At 41.9% G+C, this 26,677-nt stretch overlaps 3 protein-coding genes across 10 annotated transcripts in view; 1 reads left to right on the plus strand and 2 right to left on the minus strand.

Annotated features, from left to right (window-relative positions):
• GPR39 (G protein-coupled receptor 39) overlaps positions 1–5,269 on the plus strand; it is a 58,483-nt gene extending 53,214 nt beyond the window's left edge. Inside the window, 1 exon segment of the mRNA NM_001323194.1 lies at positions 3,327–5,269. Coding sequence (NP_001310123.1) covers positions 3,327–3,847 — 521 coding nt within the window. The 3' untranslated portion in view covers positions 3,848–5,269.
• On the minus strand, positions 1,832–17,909 carry LYPD1 (LY6/PLAUR domain containing 1). Its single transcript, XM_015868906.2, has 3 exons — positions 17,466–17,909; positions 16,871–17,008; positions 1,832–4,654 (listed from the first exon to the last, which is right to left on the minus strand). Exons 1-3 carry the CDS (start codon positions 17,515–17,517, stop codon positions 4,419–4,421), a joined length of 426 nt encoding a protein of 141 aa, XP_015724392.1. The 5' UTR covers positions 17,518–17,909; the 3' UTR covers positions 1,832–4,418.
• Positions 17,910–18,068: 159 nt separating this feature from the next.
• Positions 18,069–26,677, minus strand: part of NCKAP5 (NCK associated protein 5) — a 405,691-nt gene continuing 397,082 nt past the window's right edge. For all 8 annotated transcript variants that reach the window (XM_032445915.1, XM_032445910.1, XM_032445913.1 and 5 more), the window contains one exon: positions 18,069–19,455. In XM_032445915.1, coding sequence (XP_032301806.1) covers positions 19,180–19,455 — 276 coding nt within the window. In that variant the 3' untranslated portion in view covers positions 18,069–19,179. The remainder of the gene's footprint in view (positions 19,456–26,677) is intronic.

The raw sequence follows: 26,677 nt of genomic DNA on the forward strand, positions 1-26,677 counted from the left end.
TATTTTACTACCTAAATGGTCCTTTGTCACATATTAAGAATTAATACTGTAAGATGCACTTTTGGGAAGTTACAATAACAATTCTCAAACTTAAATAGTTGAATTCGTATGCTTTTAAAGAGACTTTGTCTTATTTTCCTTTTTAGACTGAGCTATTAATTGAATGTGGCGTTTCCTGTCTTTGGCTTAGCGGGTTTAGCCAAGTGTCTTTTTGTGTCTACTTATTGTAGTTGTTGTTACACTGGAATATCAGCATCACTGTTACGTACATTATAAGCTCAAACACTTACAGGTGGAGATGCTGTCACTTACGCAGTCACCAGATCACACCAGGGCTCTGCAGACATGTCCGGTGCCCTTCTGAAGATTAAACTGAGTGACTCAAGTGTGTACTGGAAATTTCAGGCACGGGGGGGAGGTCATTTAAACACGTTACCTTGTATATAAACATTGCTTCAGGGGACAATTTCTGCTCCCACCCAGCCTGTCACTTCAACACCAAGTCAGGACAGTGGAAAAGAGCATGGAGGTAGGAGCTGGTTTCACTTTAATAAGGAGGAGTGGAAGGGAGAGTTGAAGATGAGATGAAAAGAGTTTAATTCCTAACGCAGATGCACATGTGCCCATACAAGGTGCACTCTGATTTACATTCAAGTTGAGATGAAGTGGTTTAAGCACCTTCTGCTCATTACATGGCAAGACTAAAATCTCTACAGCCTGTGTATGAGTTCAGCATGATTGCAGCAATAATTCAGTCAAAATATTTACTGTGCTAAGGCCTGAGCATAAAGTTTTTCTTTGGGTGCACTTGGGCTTATTTCTTCATACTTGGAAGTATGAACAGCCGGAAAAAACAATGGGAATTTCTCAGCATGTTTACTCACATGGTGCAGCTCGTTTGAAGCAATATGTGCTTGTTATTCTTCCAGGTGTAAGAATTCACCATTACTTATTCCTGGCGAGGGATGAGAGTTTACAGACTATCACTTCCCAAAGCCGGAGCTTTGCCACACCGTGCAAAGGCACCAGCAGCTCATTTTTCACTTGCTGTACGCACAGCACAATACTGGATCATTGGAACAAAAGCAGCTGAAGGATGTAAGGGGGAAGCTCAGGCATCTGGCAGTCTGGACTAAAAAGAAAAGTCAACAACAAAGAATTCAGATACAAGTGAAAAATGAGAGTTCCCAGTGCACTGTGTTTGAGTTTGTTGAGCACTGTTTGCTGACGGCTCCTCACAGCATCAGTCACAATTTAGGGAACTATTAATCAGCGTGATGAAATATCCTCTTTCTAACTAGCAACAAAAAAGATGTACACAATAGTACTTATTTTCTTTCCCATTGAAGGGACACCGTCCGGTAAACACAGAGACCACAAATCAAGGCCTGTAAAATTCTTGCCCAATTTTAAGCTGCACAGGGGAGAACACTCAGGGCAGTCACAGCTCAGGGCTTCTTGTTCTCTGCTGGCCCATGGCAGGACTGCTGTCCCTGTATTTGTTCTGCTGACAGCAGAGAAAGAAAAGCACAGACAAGATTTGCAGGAGTAATAAACGGTTCAGATTAACTGATGGCAGAGACGCTCCAGAAGTCAGAGAAGAGTCAGTCAAGCAAAGGGGCACACAGCATGGCTAAGAACAGGGATGAGAATGGAGACCTATGGCTGGGTGTGTAAGGGGAGTTAACAGCAATAGCAGAGGGCTCTTGTCACACACCTGCTAGAAAGATGCTGCCTGGCCTACTCCCAGCCCATCCATTATTCTGTGGTTGTGTTTTTCAGGTACTTCTCCATCAAAACCACTGTAACATCAAGCGATTATGGAAGCAAATGATCAGAAAGATGGCCTTTATTTGGGATCTGTCACTCAATGAGATCATGTGTTATTTTTTAAGTAACTGTGGCTTTCATTAAGAAAATCTCTTTCTTTTCCTCCCCCCAGTCAAAGTGATGGTGGTGGAGGGAACCAGGACACAACCCCCTGAGTCCTGGCAGTTCCAGAGTGAAGAAAAAAATTGCTTCTTTCCCATCCTCCTTTCCCCTTACCTTCATTACTTCTCACTAGTAAGACAAGTGCATGATAGACTATTTCAGAGTTGCCTTCCTAGTGATCTTTTTAATGACACTCTACACAGGTAGGAATTAAAATGTTTCTGTGCTTCTGCTGGGAAAGGAGGCAAGACAGCGGAGGAGATAAACAGTATAACAAGTGTCTGTGGAAAGCATAAACCATTCACCACCGAGATACTCTGTTGCTTTGAGCACCTGCAGCAGGGAAGCCAACCTGTAGCTTCCACTCCTTCTTAAGCACTCAGATAAGGCACGTTTCCTGCAAAGAGAAAAACAAAGTGGAAGCAGTAACTTGTGGTCATGTTTTGTTTCAGAAGCTTCAGGGGAAAGCGCAGAGGAGAAATCATTTTGTGCCCTTGTGTATTAAGCCAAGTGTCAGGCTGCCCAGCGCCTGCCCGTGTCAGCAGCAGCACAGCACCGTCCCTGCTCACAGCACTCACCTGGTCCTCCAGGGCTGATAGCACCACAGCACATGGAGGTGGAGCTCTCAGACATCCAACACTAAAGCCATCCCCTTTTTAACACAGTTAGTGATGCAGCAATGTGTATTTATATTGACATATAAATACAGAATGGTCAGATACTGCATTTTCGAGCAGAGTTTATAATCTGAAACAAGTTACACTTCTGTGAGCAGGGCTGGGTTTTTCTCTTTTACATTCATAATTTAATTCCACTGGAATTCCATGTTTTTGTTTTTTTTTAACAAAGTCCAACATATCTTAATTACCATAAAAAGATCCATACATATTTTACTTAAAAATATCTTCTGTAAGAGGAAATTTACCAAAAATAACACCAAATATATTATTATGCATACAGTTTTTGCTATTTCTTTTTGTCAAGTGCAAACATGAATCTGATCTCTGCTGGGTATTGCCTGATCTGCTATGGCTCTCGGTTCGGTTTATTTTGTTTGCTTTTCCAAAGTAAAGGGAAAAACGTAAGTGTAAGAACACAGTGCAAACCAAGGATCCATTCTTCCCAAAGATACAGGTATTGATGTGAGAACATGGAAAATAAATCATAAATGGCAACAGGTACAAAGGACCACTACCCAAGCACCGTGCAGTCTTTCCTTGTAGCATACGCTGCAATGATGACCTTCTAAGTTACCAAAACAAATAAAAAAATGCTGCTGGCGGAAAAAGCTGTTAAGCAAAACACTGAAAAACTGGTACTGTTTCCTAACAAGTAAGTGCAGAACTGATACTTAATACTTCATGTTTCCCCCCCCACCCTCTTTTTGTTCATAGGACTGATTGTTGCAACCCTGGCAATATGCTGGATGCCAAACCAGATTAGAAGGATCATGGCTGCTGCTAAACCAAAGCAGGACTGGACCGTCCCCTACTTCAGGGCGTACATCATCCTCCTTCCCATTGCTGACATCTTCTTCTACCTCAGCTCCGTGGTGAACCCCCTGCTGTACAATATCTCTTCTCAGCAGTTCCGCAGTGTGTTTCTGCAGGTCCTCCGCTGCCACCTGACGATAGAGCATGCCAACAAAGAGAAGTTTCTTAGAGCCAACCTGAGCTCAAGAGCAAGGAGCAACCGGTCTCTACGCCCGCTGCTCTTCATGTCCTCCAAGCGCAGCTCTTCCACAAGGAGCAATAGCAAAAGTTTAAGTACTTTTCAGAACGAGGCCAACACCAACTGCAGTCTGCAGAAGCCGGGTGATGAATTGCAGGAGCCCAGCTTGGAAGTAGTGCCACTAGAGATGAGCTCGAAGCCTGGCCCAGACACACAGAATGGCCTTTGTGAACGTGAAGTATGACTTCATAAGGCAATGGGCAGCAACGAACATCAAAACACATGAACTAAAGTGGCTGAGGACTTGACTACATCTTAAAGTAATAACACAATGGGTTTGTTTCCAGTTATGCAAAAGGAGCAGGAGTTCTGCATCCTGCTGTTGAATTTCCAGTGTGCACTTGAAAATCACAATCTGCTAACTGAATTCACGGATCACACAATCACAGAGAACTGTAGGGGTTGGAAGGGACCTCTAGAGACCATTTGAGTCCAACCCCTCTGCTCAGTCAGGCTCCCTACAGCAGGTTGCACAGGAAAGCATCCAGGTGGGTCTTGAATATCTCCAGAGGAGACTCCACAACCTCTCTGTGCAGCCTGTTCCAGTGCTTCAGAGTAAAGTTCTTCCTTGCATTCCTTCCCATGTTCTGGTTTCTGCATTAGCTGCCAGAAGTGTTAGCTTCTTTCTCCACAACCACCAGACTTCCCTTGCTGTTGATAGAGACTTAAAAAAACAAATAGAAAATAATTGCAGTGTCTTTGAAGAAAGGAGGAGATGGAACAAATTGTGTCAGGACAAGAAACTCGCTCGAAGTTTAGCAATACAAAAACAAGAGAGAGAATTTAAGGAGCAGAGCGGTGGTTATCATGTGTGCCCTCAGCATCACACTGGAATTCCCCCTCTTCTTCGGCCGGGGTCCATTGCAGAGCGGAGTGTTGCAGCAGCTGATACACACAGAGTTCACTTTCCCTGGTGAGCAAAAAGACTGGTATCCAGCAGAAGCTATGAGACACGCTGCTGAAGATGCGCAGGATTTGCGATACATGATTCCTGTAGCACAGAACAAAGGTTACTGAGCTTAACATGAACACAGCTTTCCTTTATGACTCACACTTGAAAATTCTCGCAAAACAGTTTACATTTCCAAAGCAATGCTGCTGATGAAGCCACACACATCAGCTGTGACACCACAAACAGCTCCGCACTGCAGGGGAACCATGGCCACCACGTTTGGGGCTTTTTCTTTTATTTGACTCTGGTTGGAACCAACAAACCATTGCAAATGTGATCCACACAACGTATATCAAAACATCTCTTTTATAAACAGAATTGCTCTTTTGCAGTGTGCCGTTTGAATAGCTGCAACTGGAATGCAGTGAATTCTAAAATTATTTCTATTGTTGAACATCAGAATGAAGGTGTTTGAATAATTACAGCTTTCTGTGTTGTTAATTTGTATTTTGGTGGGTGTTTTTCCTTGCTGCTGTTACCCAGACAGGCTGCCAGCAGAGGAAGGAGGTTGACTATCGGTACTTTTCCAGGTGGTCTCAGTTCTTACTCTTTGAGATATAATAGTTGAACAAAAGTTTCTGTTTGAATTGAATGTCTTATTTATAAATGCAATTTAACACACATAGAATGAAGGTCTGCCTGTATTGTCATGTGTTTACAGAGAAGAGATATTTTTAAGGATAATAAAAATCACAATTCCTTTAGAACAAGGGATTCTCAAAATGATTTCTCTTCCCTCTTAAAGGGCATGGGGCAAGATCCCCTCAGCCAGCAGAGCCAGCCCTCCCTTAAGAGTGGTTGTGTGGTTCCACCAAGTTTTTAAGTACAGCCATTTACACTTTGATTTTAAAGGAACAACATAAGAACATAACCACACAGCCCATAGGTACTGGACTTGCACCTCCTGCAGGTGGACTTCAGGGACTGTGGAAACAAAAGCAGTGCAGTACATTTCAGTAGATAGTTCTGAAATAGCAACTGCCACCACACAACCAAGTGCTGTACGTAGCAGCAAAATACCATTTATTTGGGTTATGCTAGAACAGAAAGATTTCCTGCCTTCAGACACTTCTAATTAAAGCAGTTCTTTTATATGGTCACAACATTGCTGCATGCACACATTACAGAGACTTCCCTGTGTTGTGTTCTCCCTCCTGCCCCAAATTCAAACTCTGAATCATGTTTTAGGGCTGTTAAGTTAAACTTACGAAGAGACGCCCTCAAGACAGAGTTAAATCCTTCTTGGTCTGCAGTGAGCTTCAATCAATCAGCACAGCAGGTAGAGTCTTTGCTCAAGAAGAAGAGAGACCTGCACAGTGCTCCAGCTGTAGCAGCACAGGCACAGCGATCAAAAGGCACAGTTGTTATTGTTAGAATTTACAAAAAGAAGAGAGTTCCATCTTTGCTGACAGACCGCAGCCAAAGGGCCTCAGCTGTGCTGCTGATAGGATCACATTGCCCACACAGACCTGGCACACTGTCCCAACTATTCCCATAGCTCAGGCAAACATGAACCTCCTCGTGGTTGTGATTTTTCTCTCCCTTTCCCTCCTGAGAAAGGAACTCAGTGCAATTAGGCATTGATTGCTTTTCCACCTCTAATCCAGCACCTCATCTTCTGATCCTTCCCTATAGCTAAAGACCCACCTGACTCAGCCATTCCACATCTTCCACGGGAGCAGCAAGTCCTGGTTTTCCCCTCAAAGATCACACCTGCAAAAAGCTTTTGACATTGGCAGATTTCCTGCTCCCTTTGTTTTATGCATCACTCTCTCCCTGCCATTTCCTTTTCACAGGAAAGGCCCTTCTCACAATACTAAGTGATTTATTGAAGTCCCCATGGTATCATATACTTTGCAATATTCAGCAGGCTGGGCAATGAGAATCGCTCAGTGAACAATTAGATAATGCGCCCTGACACACTGTGTTCACCAGGCAGATCCAGGAGGCCTCTCCTGCACAAATCCAACTCTTGCAGAGCAACTCTGTGCATTTACAGCAGCCAGGATAGATTCCACACAATAACCCTCAGCTCCTTTAGATTTCAAAGCCCAACAACCCTGCAAAGATCAGTGTTTTGTGGCTTCAGCATTGGGGTTTCACACACAGATGGATTATGTTTGTGCCTTAATAGGAAGAATAACAAGTAATAAAGTCATATTGTAACGCTTCTGGTGTCTTCCTTGTAGATAGTTCTTCCAGTTGGAAATTCCCCTCCCCAGTGATTGTTCAGTCCAATTTCTAGCTCTAATAATTCAAACTATAACAAATTATTTCCATAAAGAAGTCTGCAACCATCAGATTTTTGATAGCTACGTGGCTGAGACATGCCCTCCGCATGCAGGTTTCTTCCTTTAAGTACTGATGGATCCTTTTGAACTCACAAATCAACTATCATTATACACTAATGCTTCCTAGTATTTGAGGCACTGGGCATGAACTAAACTCCATCAGAATGAAATGGCTATGCTTTTCCTGTACTAATGCAGTACCTTTAAGGCAAGATATAATGAAACCAGGCACAGAAGATAAATGGGAAGAAAGACAATGTTATAAGAATGACATTTTTAAAACACTGCAGCCACGACTTCACAACACACACACACTTTTCTGTGAGCATGAAAGGAACAGGAGTCTAAACAGTATGAAATAAGCAAAGGCAGAAAATACTCTTAAACCTTCTTGCCACCGTACTACAATTCCTGCTTAGTTGTGGTAGAAAATCAATTGGCAAAACTGGCTTCTGTGATTCTGTGCCAGAAACACCTTCTCCTCGCTCCAGCAGTGGGTTCATACACCCCAGCTACTGCACTTTGCCCCCTGAGCTCAGCAGGATGTCAGCATCCTTTCTGCATTATCTCTAGAAGATTAATTGCTTTATTTAGGATTTCCTTTCTGATACTCCTTCTCTTGCAGGATTTTATGGTAGGGCCGATCCAGTTCTGAAACTATTTCTGAGATCTTTCCAGAACCATTTGCCACCAGCAGCCTGAATAGCAGACAGTGCTTCAAAGCGCTTATCTGCTTCACGAGGCTCATACTACAGACATAACCACTAATTACTGGATATTCTTGCTTGAGCAATCAGCTTGATATCTTCATTAATGCATCACCTAGAAATATAGTTGTCAGTTTTAAAGAGCTTTTCTTCTACCTCAGAGTGTCTGGAATTGCTGACAAGGCAAAGAGACTTTACAATTTACACCATGTTTATAGTGGGACGGTGTCATTGCAGGCTGCCTACTCTCAGCTACATTTGTGCTCAGTCTCTCGATGGCTGAGTACTGACTATCCCAGCCTTTCTCACCAATTTAGCAAGGCCCTGACAACAGTGTGGGCTATCTATTTGTGTGGGTACCATAAAGATGTTTTATTATGAAATATCTATTACTGACAGATTCATTTTCCTTCATTTCAACCTCAAGGTTTGTGAAGTTGGCTCAAGATGTATTTTAAATATGAAGGCAGCAGGGAATCAGACTATGTTAGAGGATATGTGCAACAATGCAGTCACATTCCACTCCCTTCTCGCACATGTGCCTACTGTTAAGTGCATTAAAACAAAAGAGGATCAAACCTCTACAGTCAAAGAGCCCACCATAAGCCTGCAAACAGCTTTGTTTTCACCTGTCCTCTTAAGACTGTCCCTTCAGTCAAACACACACAATCTTTGAAGCCAAGAAAGGCAGCCAGGATACAACTCAAATATTCATGTCCTCACGTCCAAAAAAGGCAGCCACCTTCCCACCTGGTGACCCAGCCAGTCTTAGGCTATTTCCTGAGAAGGTCCATTTCAGCAGTGTAAAGGTGATAACAGAGGATGGTTTAAAGGTGGCTAATATAAAGATGTTGACCAAGATAGCGATAAATAGTCAAATGTAATTAGTAAAGAAAACTCACCAGTGTCAATGCCTGGACTGGATAGCTGAGGCAGCCTCCACTTGGGAGCAATCTCCAAGAGATGCTGCCTCAGTGGTGGTCAGCCCTTAAATGAGGTCTCAGAGGGGGTGGAGTCGAAGTCCACCCCTTCCGGGAGCACAGCTACATTACTCTCACCTGTGCTCCCGCAGCTGACCCAACACTTGCCTCAGCTGATTAATCAGTGGTTCAAGCTGTGACTTCCCATACAAGCAGCAAACTGCAGGACTTACCCCAGAACTGTCTACAGCTACAAAACTGAGCTGCAAGTTTAACACGCATCAAAGTAGGTGATATTTGGCCCAATGCTACCATTTCCAAGCCAAATTTTCTGTACGATCAATGAGACTAGCAACTCCCACCAGAAAAAAGCAGAAGTAAAACAAAAACAGCTATGAACACAAACAAAACAAACAAACAAAAAAAGCCCCCAAACATTTGCTACAGTGTTTATACATGTTCAGCTTTGTGGGCATAAAGCCATGTTTGTTTCCTGCAATGCCTTCCACACATTTCCTGAGTATAATAGTCCCAGCGTACCTGCTGCATCACACAGAACGTTCTGGAGCACTGGAAGAAACTGCAGGTCCTATGAGGGTCCAAGAAAAGGCATCCTTGAGCAGTCACAAAGTCCCCTTGTAAGGCTTGGAGTAGGCGTTATGGATATACACAGAGATATGGCCTCAAGCATGTAGGAAAGGTCTGTGTCTTAAATAACTTAAGAAGTTTACAGGTGGATCAGCAATGTTTGAGGTGTGCCATCATAATGCCCATTATAACTTGGGAGGTGTTTCTCCCCGCAAGTCTTTTAGGTATGGTGCTTATCTTTGCCTGCTTCCTCCAAAAGAAAATAGAAGGTAAAAAGATGGCCAACAGGAGACAGATTGTATTGCAGCACACACGCAGCCCATGTGGAACTTGTGCCAGCTGTCCTAGCATTAAGCATGCTTTTACTACTTGTATGTTGTTTGTTTTGGGGGTTGTTTTTCCATGTTGTTCGTAAAGACAAACAGAAGGACCACGCATATGAACCGATACCTCCTCCCTTTGTCACAGTATCCATGTATTGTCAATCACCTTACTTCACAACCACCAGTTTTCAGGTCCTGGCAAACCTTCAAGTTTCCCTTTCTGTTTTGCTTAAGCTTGATGCCTTGTCTGCCAACCCACACTGCAGGTTTGATTAAATATGCCTCCGTCCCTTCTTATCCTAAACTATCGTTTGCTTACCCTCCAACCGAGGGAAGTTCAGCATCCAATAGGAATTATGAAAGCTCTGTGATGGATGCTGAAAGCTGTACAGCAACATTCAACATGTAAACATTTAACACCCCTCTCTAAGGTACATAAAATATACAGCGTGACTGTTTCTTGACTTATAAAAAGCATGGACTTATAAAAGCATATCCATGCAATTAGACTCTTAGGGAGCATATCATTCTGAAAGTCCAAAAGAAAACAAAATCACACTGAACCTACCTGGCTAGATTAGCCTATTTCCATTATAATATTTATGAAAGTTTACTTGGTATGCTCACAAAAACTCCTATATTTCAGAGTTTTGAACTTTTTCATGGAAACAAATAGGAGGTTTTTAGCAACCGACCTCTTCATTCTCTTTCTGTCCCTCACATGCTGTGTCATCGTGCTGAATTAACTCACGTTAGAAGAAAACTGGACAACTGCTGACTAACAGAGGAGAAGGATTTGCATTATTATGATTCCTCCCTGTAAGTCATTTCCAATCCTGGTATTGGAAACGTGAATCAGAACTGCATCGTTAATAGCAGCACAACGCAGCATCACAAAGCAGAAGCAGAGCATTAAGCTACTTAAATTGCACAGAATGAGGATGTACAGCTGCTAATGCTGGAATCATCATTTTTGTTTTTTGTTTTTTTTAAAGCAACAGGAGGCAACAAACCAAGAGTCAAAGCTCAGCTTTCACCTGCTTACCTCATTTCTTTGTTTTCTACCCATCCTAATTAACATCTCTGCTCACTAATGGTGACGTAGAGTCAAGCATTAGCACTGAATCTTTCAGTCCTTCAAGACTTCAAGGGGGTTCAGTCATCCACCACCTGATGACACCACCTTCTCTCCTACCAGGAAACTAAGTGCTTTGGATGGCACCATCAGAAAATATCTTTTAGCAGGTGGGATGAACCTGGACTTAACTTTCAGGATCCCATATTAGCATTTTTCTTTAGTGTAATTAATTCAGCTTTTCTATCCTTTAGTTACAATGTACTCACAGTTTTATATCCTGCTCATCTTCAGAACAAGATTCACCTGGCTTGCTTACATCTGTTTCCCCACACTCAAAACATCATTGCTAATCTGCCACTCTAGCAAAACTGGTTACACGTCAAGTCTTCAAGGGTGGCCAGTCTACAAGTGAAAGATGGAGATGAAAACTGTTTGGGTCTAATTAGAATGTATCTGCTCACATCTTAATAGAGTCACTGGAAGCTAAGACAAATGACAGGGACACAGCACAGCAAAGGTTTTGGAAGCAAAGACTCATTTGTGTGTGACATGCAAGAGAAACATCTTAAAGGATGTTTAAGAGGTACTAAGCTCTGTGCAATGTATCCTACCAAAATTCATTTGTATACCTTTCATACAAGTCTGCGAGAAAGAAAACATAAAAAGCTATTGTCCATGTCATGAGAAAAATGAAATTCACCGGGCCAGATACCGCAACTTCCTTACAATAGTGCAGCCCTTCATTACTTCTGCACTTGGATATTTGTGATGACTTCTGAGTCATAAACTGCTTGAACTGTTAACTCTGTTACTCTTGCGTGTTTAAAGGCAGTCAGAACAGCAATCTATTAAATACTGGCCATAATTCCTCCTCAGCCGACACCCTTAGTTCATCAAATGTCTGGAAGTTTTCCCAAGCAACTCAAAGATTAGAAGCAATTTACTGTGAAAAGCTCCGGCATCTGGACAGCATTTCTGAATGGCAGTATATCCACAGCTCTCAGTTTTCAGCATACAGTACAAATTAACAACATACACTGCACGTCTTTTATTCATGCCAGCATCAGAAGTGAACTGTGTGCTTTCAGTTTTCATGCCTTCATTTCACTGAAAAACCAACAGATTGAAGCCTGATATTTATATACAGCAAATGTCACGTGCTAAGCTGCTTTTTTTTTTTTTTTTTAAATTTCCAAAAAAGGTTTTTAATATCAAAGTGTAACATCAAAGGTTCTTTTGAGTTGTTTTGATATGTTCTAACCAAAAGAGATAGTGTGGAAAAAAAAACCAGTGCATGTCCTTTACTGATTGTGACCAGACTCTGGGGATACAGTTATAACCTGTAAAACTTTAATGGCGACAGCTATTCTGAAGACATTAAGCTTTGTTTGCTATTTAAATCATGCAGTCAATACGTGCATACCAGACTGTAATTTACTCGATACAGAAATGCAGTTAGTATGTCCTACTGGATGTTATACGTGGAAAGAGAGAAGAGTATGTGCTTCTGTAATCCTGAACAGCCATATGTACAGCAACTTCAGCACTGCAGGGAGATTAATAAATCAATCGCAGGTAGAGTGCTTAACATAGGCCATGTAAGGGCACAACTTAAGACACTTAGTTCCCTCTGCCCGATAAATCAGATGACTGGGTAACCAAAACTGAGCTAGAAATACATACAGTTCAACAGTGAAATAATCATCTTGTTCCTGTTACTCCCGTGCACTACTCTTAAGCATACAATTACACTAATTGCTTTAATTACATTACTGGATTACATACAATGTAAATACATGAGAAAGGCCACTGCAAGCCAGGAAGAAGTTTCTTATTGCAAAGCAATAGAAATAATGAGTTTATTTTCCAAATCAACTGGAAAGGACTCAATTTTTGTTTCATATATACAGGTGCCTTAAAATACCAAATCTTACTACTGGAAAAAAAAAACCCACCACCTTATCCCTCTCAGAAAGAAACAAAAATCCAACAAAACAGTAAAAACCTCTTTTGTACGAGTACGCTTACAAGCACATGAAGCACAAGGTATATTACTTGGAATATCTACACAGGCAGGTTTGCTTACAGTAAGCTCTGTGAGATTTGCATTTGCTGCCTTTCTGGGTTGATGGTCTCATCCTTCACACTCAATTCCTTTCTAAGCTATTCATATAGCAAGTTTCATTTTTCCCTAAATAGGTTTTAGATCAGCTTTAATGCTCAGTAGGCTGAGCTCCTGCCCTCAGTAAACTTCATTATCAGTGTGTTTTCTGTGACATCTGTATAAAAGCACATGTACATTATAGACTCATACACATCATCAATATGTGTCATCCAATCCTGGTACACCACAGGCTTTCTTTGTTCCTACATATATTTCAGAATGCAGCAAAATGGAAATGTCTGAGTTAAAACCTCAGAGAAGGAAAGGAGAGAGGCAAGCAGGAAGATGGAGCCTGCCCATGGGGAATTCCACAAGCTACCTGCAAGGGGAATCCCTATACAAAACAACTTGGTCAGACACTTCATTTATGCTGATTCCTAACACCTGCACATCCAGCTAAAGAACACATTACAAACATAGCCCTTATGTTAATTTCTGTGGGACAAAAATTACTTGATGTCATCTTCAGTGCCACGTCCCATGTTCACCATTCTTCCTTCTTCAAGCAAAGAGCGCTCATTTCTATCTATCTATATGTATATTTAAGATATTAATTTAACATGTTAAACTGTAAGGTTCTGCTCCTCAGGTAGAACTCTGTCCTTCCGTATCTCCCACTGGAGCAGAACAGTAACACAACTACATCTAACTCATCCCAGCAAAAATTTTAAATACAGCTTTGCTTGAAGCGAGACAAATATTTTGTCATTTTCTTGACAAAGTCTCCAGTTCTGTACACTGATAGATCCCCAAAGTACAACAGGAATATAAAATGCCATAGCAATCTTTGCAGGAAAGACAGAATTACACCAGCTCACATTACCATTTAGATGCATGCTTAATTACTGCTCAATTCTCAAATCATTTTCACTTGTGCAATAAAGCAAGTTCCTACCTAATAATAAAACAGCTGGGATGCCACAGCCACCCAGCTAATTCAAAACATCAGCGACTAATACCTGCACTGCTAGATACTCCCATCAGGGGCTGCCACAACAACAGATGCTTTTTATGCTCTGGGTTAGAGACTGCCTACGCTGCTGTTACGTGTCTCTCACCTGAAGCTGAAGTTCACTCTGTGAGAACACTTCTCCAGACGCTGTGAAAACGTGCTGAGAGAACATAGTAACACTGCAAGCACTAACACTACAGGGACTGAGGAGGAGAGGTTCACTTCACTACTACCACGCAATAAGAAGCTATTTACAATGTATACCAAAAAAAAAAGCTTGCTTAGAGTCAGTTTGCTTGCAGGAATTTTAATACAGAAATGAAGCTGAACCAAAGAAGCGTCACCAAACATGTAAGAAAGAAGTCAGTGGCTGCAAGCTGTGGACCAGGCTGTAGGCAGAGCAGCACACCTAAGCCAGTGACCCCTTCATTGCCAAACAGAGCAATGCACGTTGTAAAGAACTGGTGATAGGCCCCCCTGATTCAGACCCCCAACTACATCACAGTGTACTGCATTTAAGTACAGCTTAAGAGATCTTTAAACATTTTGCCTACTGTCACAGCTATGTTTTATTAAGCATGAAAACAGGTTGGTCTATAAAAATTAAGTTATATTCCTCTGACTGTATCTAGTTAAAAGGAAAAACTTTAATTATGCGATTGAATTGTCAAATAAATGTAAATTCATGTATTTTGTACCCTGGGTTAAAAATTCACACACAAATCTATTATAAATTCAAATCCGCATTTGAAACATTTTGGCTTTTTTGATTGTTGCTTATCACTGAAAGCTGAAGCGATGAGACGCACTGGTAGAAGTAGAATGAATTATTAAATAAAACTTGTGGGAATAAGGCATTTATACTACTCCCATTTAAATATCAATTAGGAAAAAAACAATAAAGGATGATGAACTGAATAATTTCTGTTTTACAGCCAATTCTCCCTCAGACTGACAGAGAATAGCAGAGAAACCACGCTAGTAGTGTAAGTTATACTCAATTTGAAATACTTGGGTTACAAATTGTAATCTATTCACTTTACAGTCTCTTAGCTGAAAGTGAGTAAGAACTGCACTTATGGATGTAAATTAAATAAAACCAAACAGGGGGACCTGCCATGCCCTGCATGCTAGCTCTCTCCTAAAAGGAAAATCCAAGTATCAGCTTAAAGATAGTATAACTCTGCACAGAAAAGAAACAAGTTGCAAGTCAATTTCTTCATAGGAATCAGGACAAACTATGCATCCCAGCACATCTGAAAGCTGTCCAGCCAGTTCCTAACAGCATTTTCAGTGTGTCACAGTGGCAGTAGCTGGGCTGCAGCTTTGCCTGCCGCTCTGAGAGAAGGCACAGCTGACCACCCGCAGCACAGCCACAGGTGTGAGCACACACTTATCAAGAACTGCACTTGACCATGCGAGCAGCGTACTTGACTTAAAGAACTCTTCCAGCACTCCCAGGGAGAGATTACAGACACGTTTCTGGCAGGCTGATACATTCTGAGATGGTACTGAATTGAAACACAAAGGACCCGAGGGCGATATTTAAACACAAACACACAGATGTTAAGAATGGACTGAGCACAAGTGATTGTTGTTAAGGAGAGGTATTTTCACACATGCCTGTGTACCACATCACACTGCCACAGCATCGATTCAAACCTAGTGAAATCACCATTGAACCTTTGGCGTGTAGGTAGTAAAGCTTTTAAATACTCATTTAGAAACACTCCGTTTATGGCTTGCAAGGTACATTGTAAGACTATCTCATATCAGTGCTATCTCTTACAAGTAAACTTGAAATAAAATGCTGTAGTAACATGCAGCTTAAGGAGATTAATCTCTCTTTAAACATGCTTTTTTCTCTCTGCTGGAGAGCTGCATATTGCACAGAAACAGAACTGTGCATGGCATTACCCAGGACTAAACAAAGTGCCAGCAGTGAAGCTACTGTTGGCAGTTAACAACAGTCGTCGTTATTTTTGTATTATTCTTAATGCAGTGATCTGTAGCCACCAGCACAAGCGGCAACAGATAATGGATAAGCATCTTGAAAGCGCTAATGAATGGTTTCCAAATGCAAAGAGTGCACATTACAGTTCAAGACAGAGACTGCACTCATTAGCAAGGAAGAGAGGGGCTCTGCTGTCCCTGAAGAACAGACCCAGCCTCATTTATTTCAACAGCCCAACAGCCCTTTGCATCAGTAACCTTTGTGTTCTGCAGCTGCACCCTCAGCTGGGGGCTGTTCTGCTGGAGAGCAGGTACCCCTTAAATCAAGGTTCTGAAGTCCAAAACTTCCATTTGGTGTAATGGTCACATCTAAACTGAGGTAGCTCTTCTTAATACCTAAAAACAGTTATCTGCAACAAGAGTAGGATGCTACAGGACCTTCAACTGGTGCAGACTTTTCCCCATCCCCCCAGGTCCCTAATCAAGCTGCAGACTCCTGCTCCTATGGAGGGCTACTGAGCAGCACCGTGTTCTGAAAACCAAGAGGGTTCTCAGATTCCTTCCACAAGGAAGGACTGAAAAAACAAGCAAATTATGGCATATCTCAGGAGGTAACAGGGTTACAAAGCAGAACTGCAGCTGGTTTCCTTCTGAACAAATTCATCTCCAAACACGCTAGCTCAGAATTAATTACAGTAATGGCAACATCCTCCTTAGACTTAGAAAATGAGTATGGTAAATATTATGCAAACATTCGTGCCCTCCCATTCTGCTCCAAACTCCAAAAAAGCATTCACAATGTACTGCTTCCCCCTTAGTCTGATCTTTTGTTCTATGGATGAAAGCAAAGGAGACTAAAAACTCAGGGCAAACCTTCAGAGTATATGAATCGCTAAAGTAAATAAAAGAAAGGAGGGAATTACTAATTTAATGCTCTCTTCTTTCTCTTGGGGGAAAAAACCCATGTAATTAACTGTAATGAGATTAAACTAACTTGTTGTTATTAATTTCCCAACGCGGAGAAACTAGATCTGGGACCCCAAAGACTGAGTATTAACAGCGTTACCAACATTTGGCTTACACCCTTCAGTTTTTACACCAGTTTTAAAGGCAAACAATGAAATAGCAAGTCACAAAGTCAATCAGAAGGGTGGAAAAATTAAACACGGAGCCCCTGTTGGTGAGAGTATCAAACTCATTTGGAGCTGCAAACCATGAATGGGTGGAGCAAGAAGCAACAGGACCAACACAAACAGGAGCTGAATTATTAAATCCTTACCAAAACTTTTCTCCATCACTTCTTTCTGACACATATCTTGAACGTTCACCGTACAATTCACAATGAACTCCGGAGAGGAGCAGTCATTGTTTAGCTGGAACTCCTCGCACTGGTAGCACTGTATTTGCAAACCGAAACCTAGAATGGATAAGAGTTTTACTCAGAATAATTAATAATAAAAAACCCACCACGTGCGGCAGACGGGCTCATCCTTCCCAGGGTGGGAAGGTTCATCGCAGCGCTCGGTCCCGGCCGATGACCAGCAGGCGGCACAACCCGAGCTCAGCGCTGCCCCGCTCCGGCTCCATCCCTTCCCGTCCGCAACCATCGCGCTGCGGGGCGAGCAGCCCGGCCGGGAGGTGTTTTCCTGCTCTTAGCCGTGCCGCCGGGTTCACTTAGCTACTAATTAATTACGAATTAGTTCATTACTATATTGCCACGCGCAATTAAAGCTGCGGTGCACCCTTCCCACCGTGCCGCTCCCAGCCAACCCTCAGACCCACACCGTGCCGTCCCAGCTCCCTGCTGGGCATCGCGTCGCTCCTCGCCCCGCACGGGGATCTCCCCTTTGGGGTGTCGGCACTCAGCCCCTTACCTGGAGCCAGGCACAGTCCGCAGAAAGTAGCGGCGAGGAGGAAGAGCCGCATCCTCCCGCAGCCGCCGGGCTGGCGGTGGGGCACGGGGGGGCATCGGCAGGAGGGACGAGCCGCGCTCGGAGCCGCTTCCCCGCCGCCGTGAGCGGGCAGCGGCGTCCAACCCGCACCGCTCCGCCCGGCCCCGCCGGAGTTGAGCTCCGAGACTGGAATAAACTCGAGGTCCGGGGGGCGGCTCCCCCTCCTCCCTCAGCACCATGTGATGCCGGCGGAACGGGGCGGCTGGCCGAGATCCCCGCCCCGCGAACGGGAAACGGGGAAAGTTCGGGGAGGGAGAAGCGGCCCCGCGAGGGCGGGCGGGTGCGGCGCTTCCCAGCGCCTTCTGGCAGGCGTCGCCCTCTCCCCGACGAGGAAACGAAGCCTGAGATGAGGCACCTGGGTGGGAGGGAGGGGGAGAAGGGAAGGGCCGTCGTCAGCCGCAGCTGTGAGCGGCTGCGGGGCGGAGCAGCTGGGGCGGCGCAAGGAGCCGCTGGAGCCGTCGGAGCCGTCGGAGCCGTCGGGTGGGAGCACGGATGCGGTCGTTGTTGGGACGCGCTGCCACAGCCCCCAGTACAGAGCTGCTTTATTTAGGAACGTGCCTCGCAGAAAAGCTCTTTAAAAGTCGAAAAAGGCGACGCGAGTTTACAGAGGGAATGAGAACAAATGGCACCGAGTGTTAACGCAGGTGATACAGCATCGATTAACAGGTGCTATAGGAACCGCGGGGTCGGAAATATCCCAAATATATCTAGTTTACAGGTCGCTGTACAAAAAGCAGTTATAAATAGTTCACATCTAGAAAAAAATACGGGGAACATTTGAAATAGACTTTCCCTCACGTATAAACAGCCTTGGTAGAAAAACAAAACCACACAGGTGCAGCCTCCAGCCTGGCTCTGTCTGAGCGGTGCTGGCTCACACCCTCACGTGTCACCAACAACCATTATTGTAGAGCTGATGATTTAATTGTGACAAAACAAGGGCAGAAGACAGCACGAGGAATGGATGGGAAATGATGATGGGAGGAGGTGTTTGTGCAGAGCAATGCAGTGCTCCGACCCCAGCCTTCATTAGCAGAGCAGGCCGCACCAGCAGAACTTCTGCAGTGAGACACCTGTTGTGACACTGCACCCAAAACACCTGTATGGAACTGCACTAAAAATAAAGGATATATTTTGCAAAAGGAGTCTACAAAGTTCCTTACAGACGACTCGGCAGGCTCAGGTTTATGGACGCACAGTGTTTCTACATAGTTTTAAGACCAGAATAAGTATAAATCTTTTCTTTAAAAAAAATCTACTAACTTTTCTTGTTAATATTAACATCAACTTAAGTCAGTAATCTGCCATTACGGGAGCATAGCACCAACATAATATTTATTGCTGTCAATCTCTCCCTACAAATATATCTTTCCAAAATATTTACACCTATACAAATATTCATAAAAGTGCAAAATTAAGACTTTTCTCTGTGTAGTCACTCGTGGTGTGGAGCATTGAGTCTCCTGCACTGAGACGAATGCAGTGCTGCCTTCCTTATTGCTGCATCATGAGGACCAAAGTGGGAGTCGCCTGCTGAGGGCACACAGTGACACGGGGTGAGTTCTGTCCCTTCTCCACCCTCACTGCCCGCTTGCAGCTCCATAAGTGCTCTGTTTGCAGCCGGCTGAAAGCATCCTCACACGTCGTTCGAGCCTTGGCTGGCACAGGAGGAGAAGCTGTCGTACAAAGAATCGCTCAGGGACTCCAAATTGTCCACGTCCTGCCTATCAGAGTTGTTTAAGGAAGATGCTTCCTTCTTTCTGTTTTCTTCCTTTTGTCCTTCGGCTTTGTTCACACAGTTCTTTTCTAATAAAAGGACGTTATTGCTGTTAAATTTATTGAGAGACTCCAGGGAAATTTTAGATAATCTACTCTGAGAATCTTCTTTTGTTTCTTCAGTTTGCTTCAGTTTCTGTAATAAGTGAGAAAAGTATTAGAAACATATTTCTTAGAAAAAAAAGTTATTCTACTACATTGTTAATTACCATCTTTCCAAAGTTCACAGGGTTATAGGAAATTGATTATCAGATGCTTAAATCTCCATTGTAATGAAATAGAACATTAAATGCCCGTTTTAAGGATAAATCATAGCTTCAAACCTACTATTGTCTCATAGCTTCTGCTGAGGTAAATAGGGCTCCACATACAAAACAGTACTATTAACATTAAAGAAGCACATCCTAGATTTGTATGTGTTAAGCGTCTTCAGCATCTTCCCAGTAATTTACATCTTCTCCTGTAAGAATACTTTGGGGGTTATGTTTAAATTGGTATTTGTCTAAGTAGAATTTGGAGTCTGCCCAAAGAAAGAAAGAAAGGCAGGCAGACATGTTCTGAGGAGAAAACAGCATTTTCCATAACTTACAGACATAAATGAAAGTTGCTAGAAAATAACCTCACATTTTGCATGTATAAACCTATTGATTTCCACAAACCCAAGCCCTCTCCGATAGAAAAGAAAGCAACAAGACAGGAAATTACAGTGAACTGGGCCAATCCCCACAGGCCAGAATCAATCAGATATTGGCCAGGCCTACTCTGAGAAGTGCTGTAATTCTGCTGGAACACCGGACAATGTATTAGCACATTATATTAAAAACTCACAGTAGGATTATACAAGAGCAATTTTATCCCTTTGTTACTTACTGGCATTTTCAATCAGAGATCTGACCAAGGAATAGTTAGGGAAAAGCTTAGGGAGCAGTTCAATAAAAATGACCTGCCTTCCATATACAGGGTGTTCTGAAGTCTCTGTAACTAACTGCTCTTACAGATAACATTATCACAGAAACAGGAGATAACATTCAACATTTTATAGGGCGCTGGGAGAGGTAAGATGCGAGAATTTTGAGATACGCTGTCAGAGTGCAAGCCATTGCTCATTGCCAGTATTACCATTAGATAACACAGACTGCAATGGTAAATTACTGTCAGTCTAGGACATTAGTATTTTGGTTTGGATAGAAAATGAAATGGAGGTCCAAGCACACTGAGAACACAGCACGGCCAGATGTATGGATGCTGTGGGTCACCGAGTCTGTGGCTGCAAATGTTCATTAGAAATGCTGGAAGAAGTCAGGTTTCAAGTAAGTCACTTCATGCATGAGGGGCTGCTCAGCCTTGGAAGTCTTGGGCAACAGGGAGATATTGCTACATAGTTGGATTGCTTGTTTTTATGGCTATTTGTATAAAAATGCTGATAGTTGACATGATCTTGTTTTTTTTCCTAAACTAACGATGCCTGGATTAGGTTACTATGTCTATCCAATGTTTCCAACAAGCTTAAGCAAGGCAGCAGGAGATCCTAAAGTCATTTGGTTCATCATGTTTGATTCTGGTTTTAGGTCTTCACTTTCTAGAATGACAGCATTTTCTGAAATAAAGGAACATTACCCCCTGCAGCAGAAACAAACACAAATGTAAACCCCTCCATAGAAATTTAGCTTAAAAACTTTAGCTTACAAAGTTATTATCTTTAGTCTTTGAAATATTATTGTCAAAACAGCTGTTTCACTTCTGTGCATATCAGATAAGAAAACTCTCAGATACAGCATCAATAAAATATATATTTGTGCTTTCTGGACAGACCTACAATGTTTGCTGTACAGAGCAGTTCAGATGATCAAGATAAGAATGGATCTTCAGCCAGCTGAAGGACAGGCTGGAACGAACTCATTGGTATATTCTACATACATGCAGTATCAGTCATTTATTATACTTCACATGCCTAGACTAAAATCGGACTTAATCGCATCCCAGTTTGTCATTTAATATGAAGCTAACAGTTAATCAAATATAAAAGAGAAGCTGCAGAGAACTACAGGGAACTCTCTACAGATTTTAAATAGGATCACTGAACCAAACGAAACTGAACTGAAATGTAGCCCAGCAGTGCAGCCCACCAGCAAAAGACACACAGAGTAGTGAACAGCATCCGACTCACTAATTTCATGTGTGTAAGTGCAAGTGCTACTACTACAATAGCACCCATGATACATGAGGAAAAAAACACAAAGGAAATAACCCCAAAGGTTGTAGCAAAACTTATTACTAGAGACAATGACTGTATTCAGAATTGTGAATATTTTAGGACATCCAGTTGCTCGTTTTAGATGTTTTCATGCCCAGTTATATTCTTTTTGGCATACTTAGGCTGTTTCCACTCGAGGTAGTCTGTTTGCATACAATACACTCCAGGCATTGTATTCCTCTAGGAGTGAGGACCACCAATTATTGCTAATTTGATAATTTAACAAGAATGTGAGGACATTTAGGTAGGGAATATTAATGTGCTGTAACTGTACTCATATCTGATACAATAAGAGTGATCTTATCTCGCAATTTTATTACTACAGCTCACTTTAATAATCTATTACATTTTCTGTTAAAATGCACTTGGGATAATAATTCATATGTTATACTTGCAGCTACAATGTTCAAATATGACATTCCAATCCTTGGAACGTGGAAGAAATCTCATTCGCATCCTGAGCTCCATAGGAAAAAATAAACTGTTTATGCAATGAAACTAATGTAAGCATCTCCTTGATCAGCAAATCCTTTTTCTTCCACACTAACAAAATTATGTACATATATACACCTAGAGTTGAAAAGACACTGATAATTCCTCTAAACTTGGTGCCTCACAGCAAATGTCACTCTGGGTTCTTGAAGAATCTTTTCTTTAGTTACTATAGATACAGCTTGGAAAAACCACCAGAGTATTTATTTAGATCCACCTTTAATTGTTTCCTATTTTTTCATAGCAGATGCAACAGTTGCTACATTAAACAAAAGTCAAAATCAAAACAACTATTAGAACCCGTTGATCAATCATATAAGTATGTGGTTGAATAGCATCTATGGTTTTGTCCACATAGGTATGCTATGGATTCAGCAGACACAGATACAACAAAGACCAGGGGCTGGCCTGAAGATGTTACTTTTGTGCATCTTACAGCAGTTAGTTCACTAATGCATTTGAGAGTCACAGTAGGTTTTCCTGCAGATAAGGAACATTTTGGCAGCAAATCCGATACATTTTGTATCCATGAGAACTGGGTGAGATTTGCTAACAGCACTCAAAGCAACTAACCTCCAAGTCCCAGGCTTCGGTAAAATCTTTCCCATATTTACCATGGCTTTCTGCATAATAAACAGGTGCTTTTATCACCATAGGAGAGAAAAGCACTTAGCTATTTTGTTGAGTGTTGCTAGAAGAGCTAAGATGGGACCAACAGTGTATTCTTGATCTCAGAAGTAACACTTAAAGCCATTTCATCCCAAAGGTGTTGACTCCGCTGGTGAAAGCAGATCAGTTTTATAGCTTATTTTACTTACACTAACTTTATTTTTGGACAGAATACCCACACTCTTAAGGTCACAGGGCAGGTGCAGCATTTGTTCTATTGTGTGTAAGTGGAGAGCTTCCCACCTGGAGTTCTGGAGCTAGTCGTTATGGGGTGCCTTATAGCACCTGAGAGCACCGGCTGGTTGTTAGGAGAAACTCTACCCGACATAATACAGGCATTCATCACAAGTCACATCACTTCAAAATAAATTCATGAGTCATGAATCAGAATAATGCTTTCTTGTTGGCATCATCCTAAAGGGAATAACTAAAAGCCATTAGTGATATAATAAAATCTGGCATGTCATTTCAAGCACAGCAAATTAGGAAAACACAGCTAGCCTGCAGCTCCACTGATACATTATAAATAGGTGTTATTTCTACATTAATACATCAAAATAGATTCTTCTTAAACTTTACAAATGAGAGGTTACGTGTGGGTAGAATGCATTTTCAGAGCCGTGTGACCAAGGACCAGTCACAGCAGTGCAGAACGGCAGGAGGATTGCGCAGGGCTAACAGAAGGTGCACAGTAGGATGGACTAGTTCATGAGTACAAAGGACTCCATGGTCAGCATGCAGAAAGGAAAGCAACAGCAAGTCCATTTCTTCGTCTAAGCAGCCACATGCAGAAGCTCTGACTGCCTGCAGGTCAGGCTATGCTTATAACGCATGCCACAGCCCAAAATTAGCAATGAACCGTTCTGCAGGATAAATGCATTTTCCAGCTGTCTAAGTTTAGTTAACCAGCAGTTTAAGAAGCTCAGAGTCACTTACACACAAGAACAAAACGAACTTTATTTACGCCTCTCGTGCACAGGCCAATTTAGTTTTTGAGATTAACACAAAAGCAAAAAGGGCATTGCTTCAAGTGAAGTATAACTGCAAAACACTGTTGGATAAAAGCAACTAAATTGCTATGAGAATTAAATATAGATCAACAGAATCAATACTTAATTGTGTAACTCAAGGTCTTTCATTTTAGGTCTGATCTCTAATAGGAAGTACAAATTATCTTTGCTTTTTTTTTATTTATTTATTTTATTATTATTCAAAATTTTATTGTCAGTGAGAACAATTTTCTAAATTCTTACCTTTTTACAAGTTCTATTCGTTAGTCTATTTATGTTCAAGGCAAACCTGATCACACAGTGCCACTGCTTATTGCCTTACATTCCGTTTTACCAGTTTAGATATCCTGCAGTCCCATAATTTGTATTTATGATACAACAGCTCTAAGTGGGATGATAGCATTACACAGAGTGCTCATATATAACGTGTTCAGTAAGGTGTGCTGAGGTGCAGAGCTCTATTCTGATCAGGTACATACATTGGTGGGACTGGAAGCAGCCTCTCATTGAATTCTACGGTGTTACACCATTTGTCTGCAGATTTCTGTGCCACGTAGAAAGGTGTAGCACAAAAATGGCTCACTTTGGTCTTCTATTGTGTGGCAACTTTCTGTCAGCCGGCCAGGACAGAACACAAGGGCAGACTGTGGAAAGTAAGTCTCATTTAACCAGACTGATGGGAACGTCAGGTGGACAGGTAATGCTCTGAAGTGAAAGCAGTGGTACAGACACATGCAGGAGACTACAAAGGTGGAAGCTGTAACCGCACGACCTCCGCTGTATTACAGACTTCTGCTGTATCACAGCTGAGCTAAAAATGTGACGTTTGAACTTCTTTCTCTTTAAAGAATAACCTTCAATGATAAGGTAAGACTTGCTCTCCCCTGTATATCATCAGAAGCCTTCATCTATTTTCTCAGTTGACAGTAAAATAATTGTTGAAATAATGAGTCACACTTCTTTTCCCCTCTTGAGCAGAAACCCCATGATATTTTGCCATGGCACAAAACCGACATTCTCAAAGAAACATCATCAGGTTTTGAAGATAAACAATTCTTGCTGACTTCTTTTCTTGGGGGAACAAAGATGTATTGATACAGAGCATTTTTAAGCTCATTAGTCTCATACAGCAGTGTATGAGAAAGCCACATATACATGGGTGAATACTGACCACATTTGACTTTATGGGTAATATAATAATGACAAAACAGAACCTAAGCTCACTCGATGTATTTGTGTATGTATTAACCTTTAGGACATCATTCCTGATGGTCCCAAATTGTAAGAAAATTACCTTAGAGGAAATAAAGCTGATTAGCATCAATTGTGTGTGACTCGTAGCTGCAGATCTGGAGAAAATAGCTGTTGCTTAATGAATAGAGGACTGAGAAACTGAGATTTACATTGTCTGGCTTGAATCCTTGTGTGGATTAGATGATAAAATATCTCAGCAAACTGCACCTTGTGCTTTTAAAAGCACAGTTCTCATGAAGTGATGAGATGACTGGGTGCATTCAGCACTATAATGCCAAGAATGCCAGCTTCACAATTTACAAAGAACATGACTTCTATGTTTCACCTGATTAGGTATATACAAACCCTCTCTGAACTTCTACGTAATTTAATAAAGATGAACTTTCAGGTCCCAATTTAAAGGTAAGGTAAACCTAACCTTGTACCTTTTGCTCAGTATGAAAGGAATGTCACAAATAAGGTGGTTTTCTCACAGAGCATCAGAATGGCCACCGGGTGGATCAACTACGTGTGGGCAAAGTTTTTTAAAACTTTGTAAGTCAGTATAATTCCTTGGAAATTGGTAACTACACTGACAATGTACAGGCGCTCAGTCAAGTGTGTTTAGGGGGATATTAAAAAGAAAATCAACTAAACACATACTTTTTCCATAAGATAATCAGGACCCGGCTCTGTTCCCATTGGTGGAATGACCAATTATGCTTCTCACAGAAGGAACATGCCCACTAAAAGCAATGCTCGCTGCAATCAGAGGCTCATCTCAGGGCATTAAGGAAGAGGCATCCATGGTGAGAAAGGAAGCTCATCCTCAGTTTTTAGAACATAGGAGGCTGAACAAGAACAAGGCATGCAGAGGATACTTTGCTTTACTTTTCAGAGATCCTTTTAGCCTTACCCATGGAGGGAGTTCAATAACAAAATTGTACTTATTTTCCAGTGATGGGAAAAAATCACAGTAAAAAAAAAAATCATGCTGAAAGATAAGTTTGGCAACAAAGTTGTTGAACATGCCAGTCATTTTAAATTCAATACTACTTGTGCATGTTTAGGGTCATTTCGTCAGCGATAACCTGCTGAATGTTATTGGAACAATGTGGTCCTCACCTCAACTGATCAGCCTTCAGAGTCTATTTTAACACACAATATTTTAGTATAAAGAGGTCTTTCCTGCAGAGGAGTTACCTTGATGAAGGTGGTGATGCTTGTTTCAATAAGGAACAGGCTTTTTAAACAATGGATTAAGGTTTAAGCCTATAGGAGCTCAGAGGAATCTTTTTTTAATGAAGATATCCAATTAGAATTGCATCAAGGAAGGGAAAAAGCATAGTAAAATAATGATTTTTGAAAGCTAATGCAAAATTGGGCTCTTAAGGAGACAAATTCTATCCAACATTAGACTGCAGCGAAGAAAAAATAGTCTCAAATCCAGTAAGTGCAGGATCATACTCATACAACATGTAATCTCACTGACATTTTCAGTAATCGGGGTCATTTTTCTGTATGGTTGATCTATTCTCAGACTCCTATTCCTACATATTAGCTGTGTTCTTACCTGTCTTCATCCTCCACCTTTGGCTTTTTTGAACAACACTATTTATTTTGGTAATTACAAGGGCACTTATCTTCTCACTCTAGCTATGTCTGAGTTCCTGGCCTGTAATGTCTGTATGTCAGTCACC

The sequence above is a fragment of the Coturnix japonica genome, chromosome 7 (genome assembly GCF_001577835.2).
Source record: "Coturnix japonica isolate 7356 chromosome 7, Coturnix japonica 2.1, whole genome shotgun sequence".
In the NCBI taxonomy this organism is placed as follows: Eukaryota; Metazoa; Chordata; class Aves; order Galliformes; family Phasianidae; genus Coturnix; species Coturnix japonica.

Coding starts and splice junctions, on each gene's coding strand:
- LYPD1 (XM_015868906.2), bottom strand. CDS start 17,517: ATGCGGCTCTTCCTCCTCGCCGCTACTTTCTGCGGACTGTGCCTGGCT. Junction 17,009..17,465: donor CGGACTGTGCCTGGCTCCAG/GTAAGGGGCTGA, acceptor TATCCATTCTAG/GTTTCGGTTTGCAAATACAG. Junction 4,655..16,870: donor AGTGATGGAGAAAAGTTTTG/GTAAGGATTTAA, acceptor TCTGTGCTACAG/GAATCATGTATCGCAAATCC.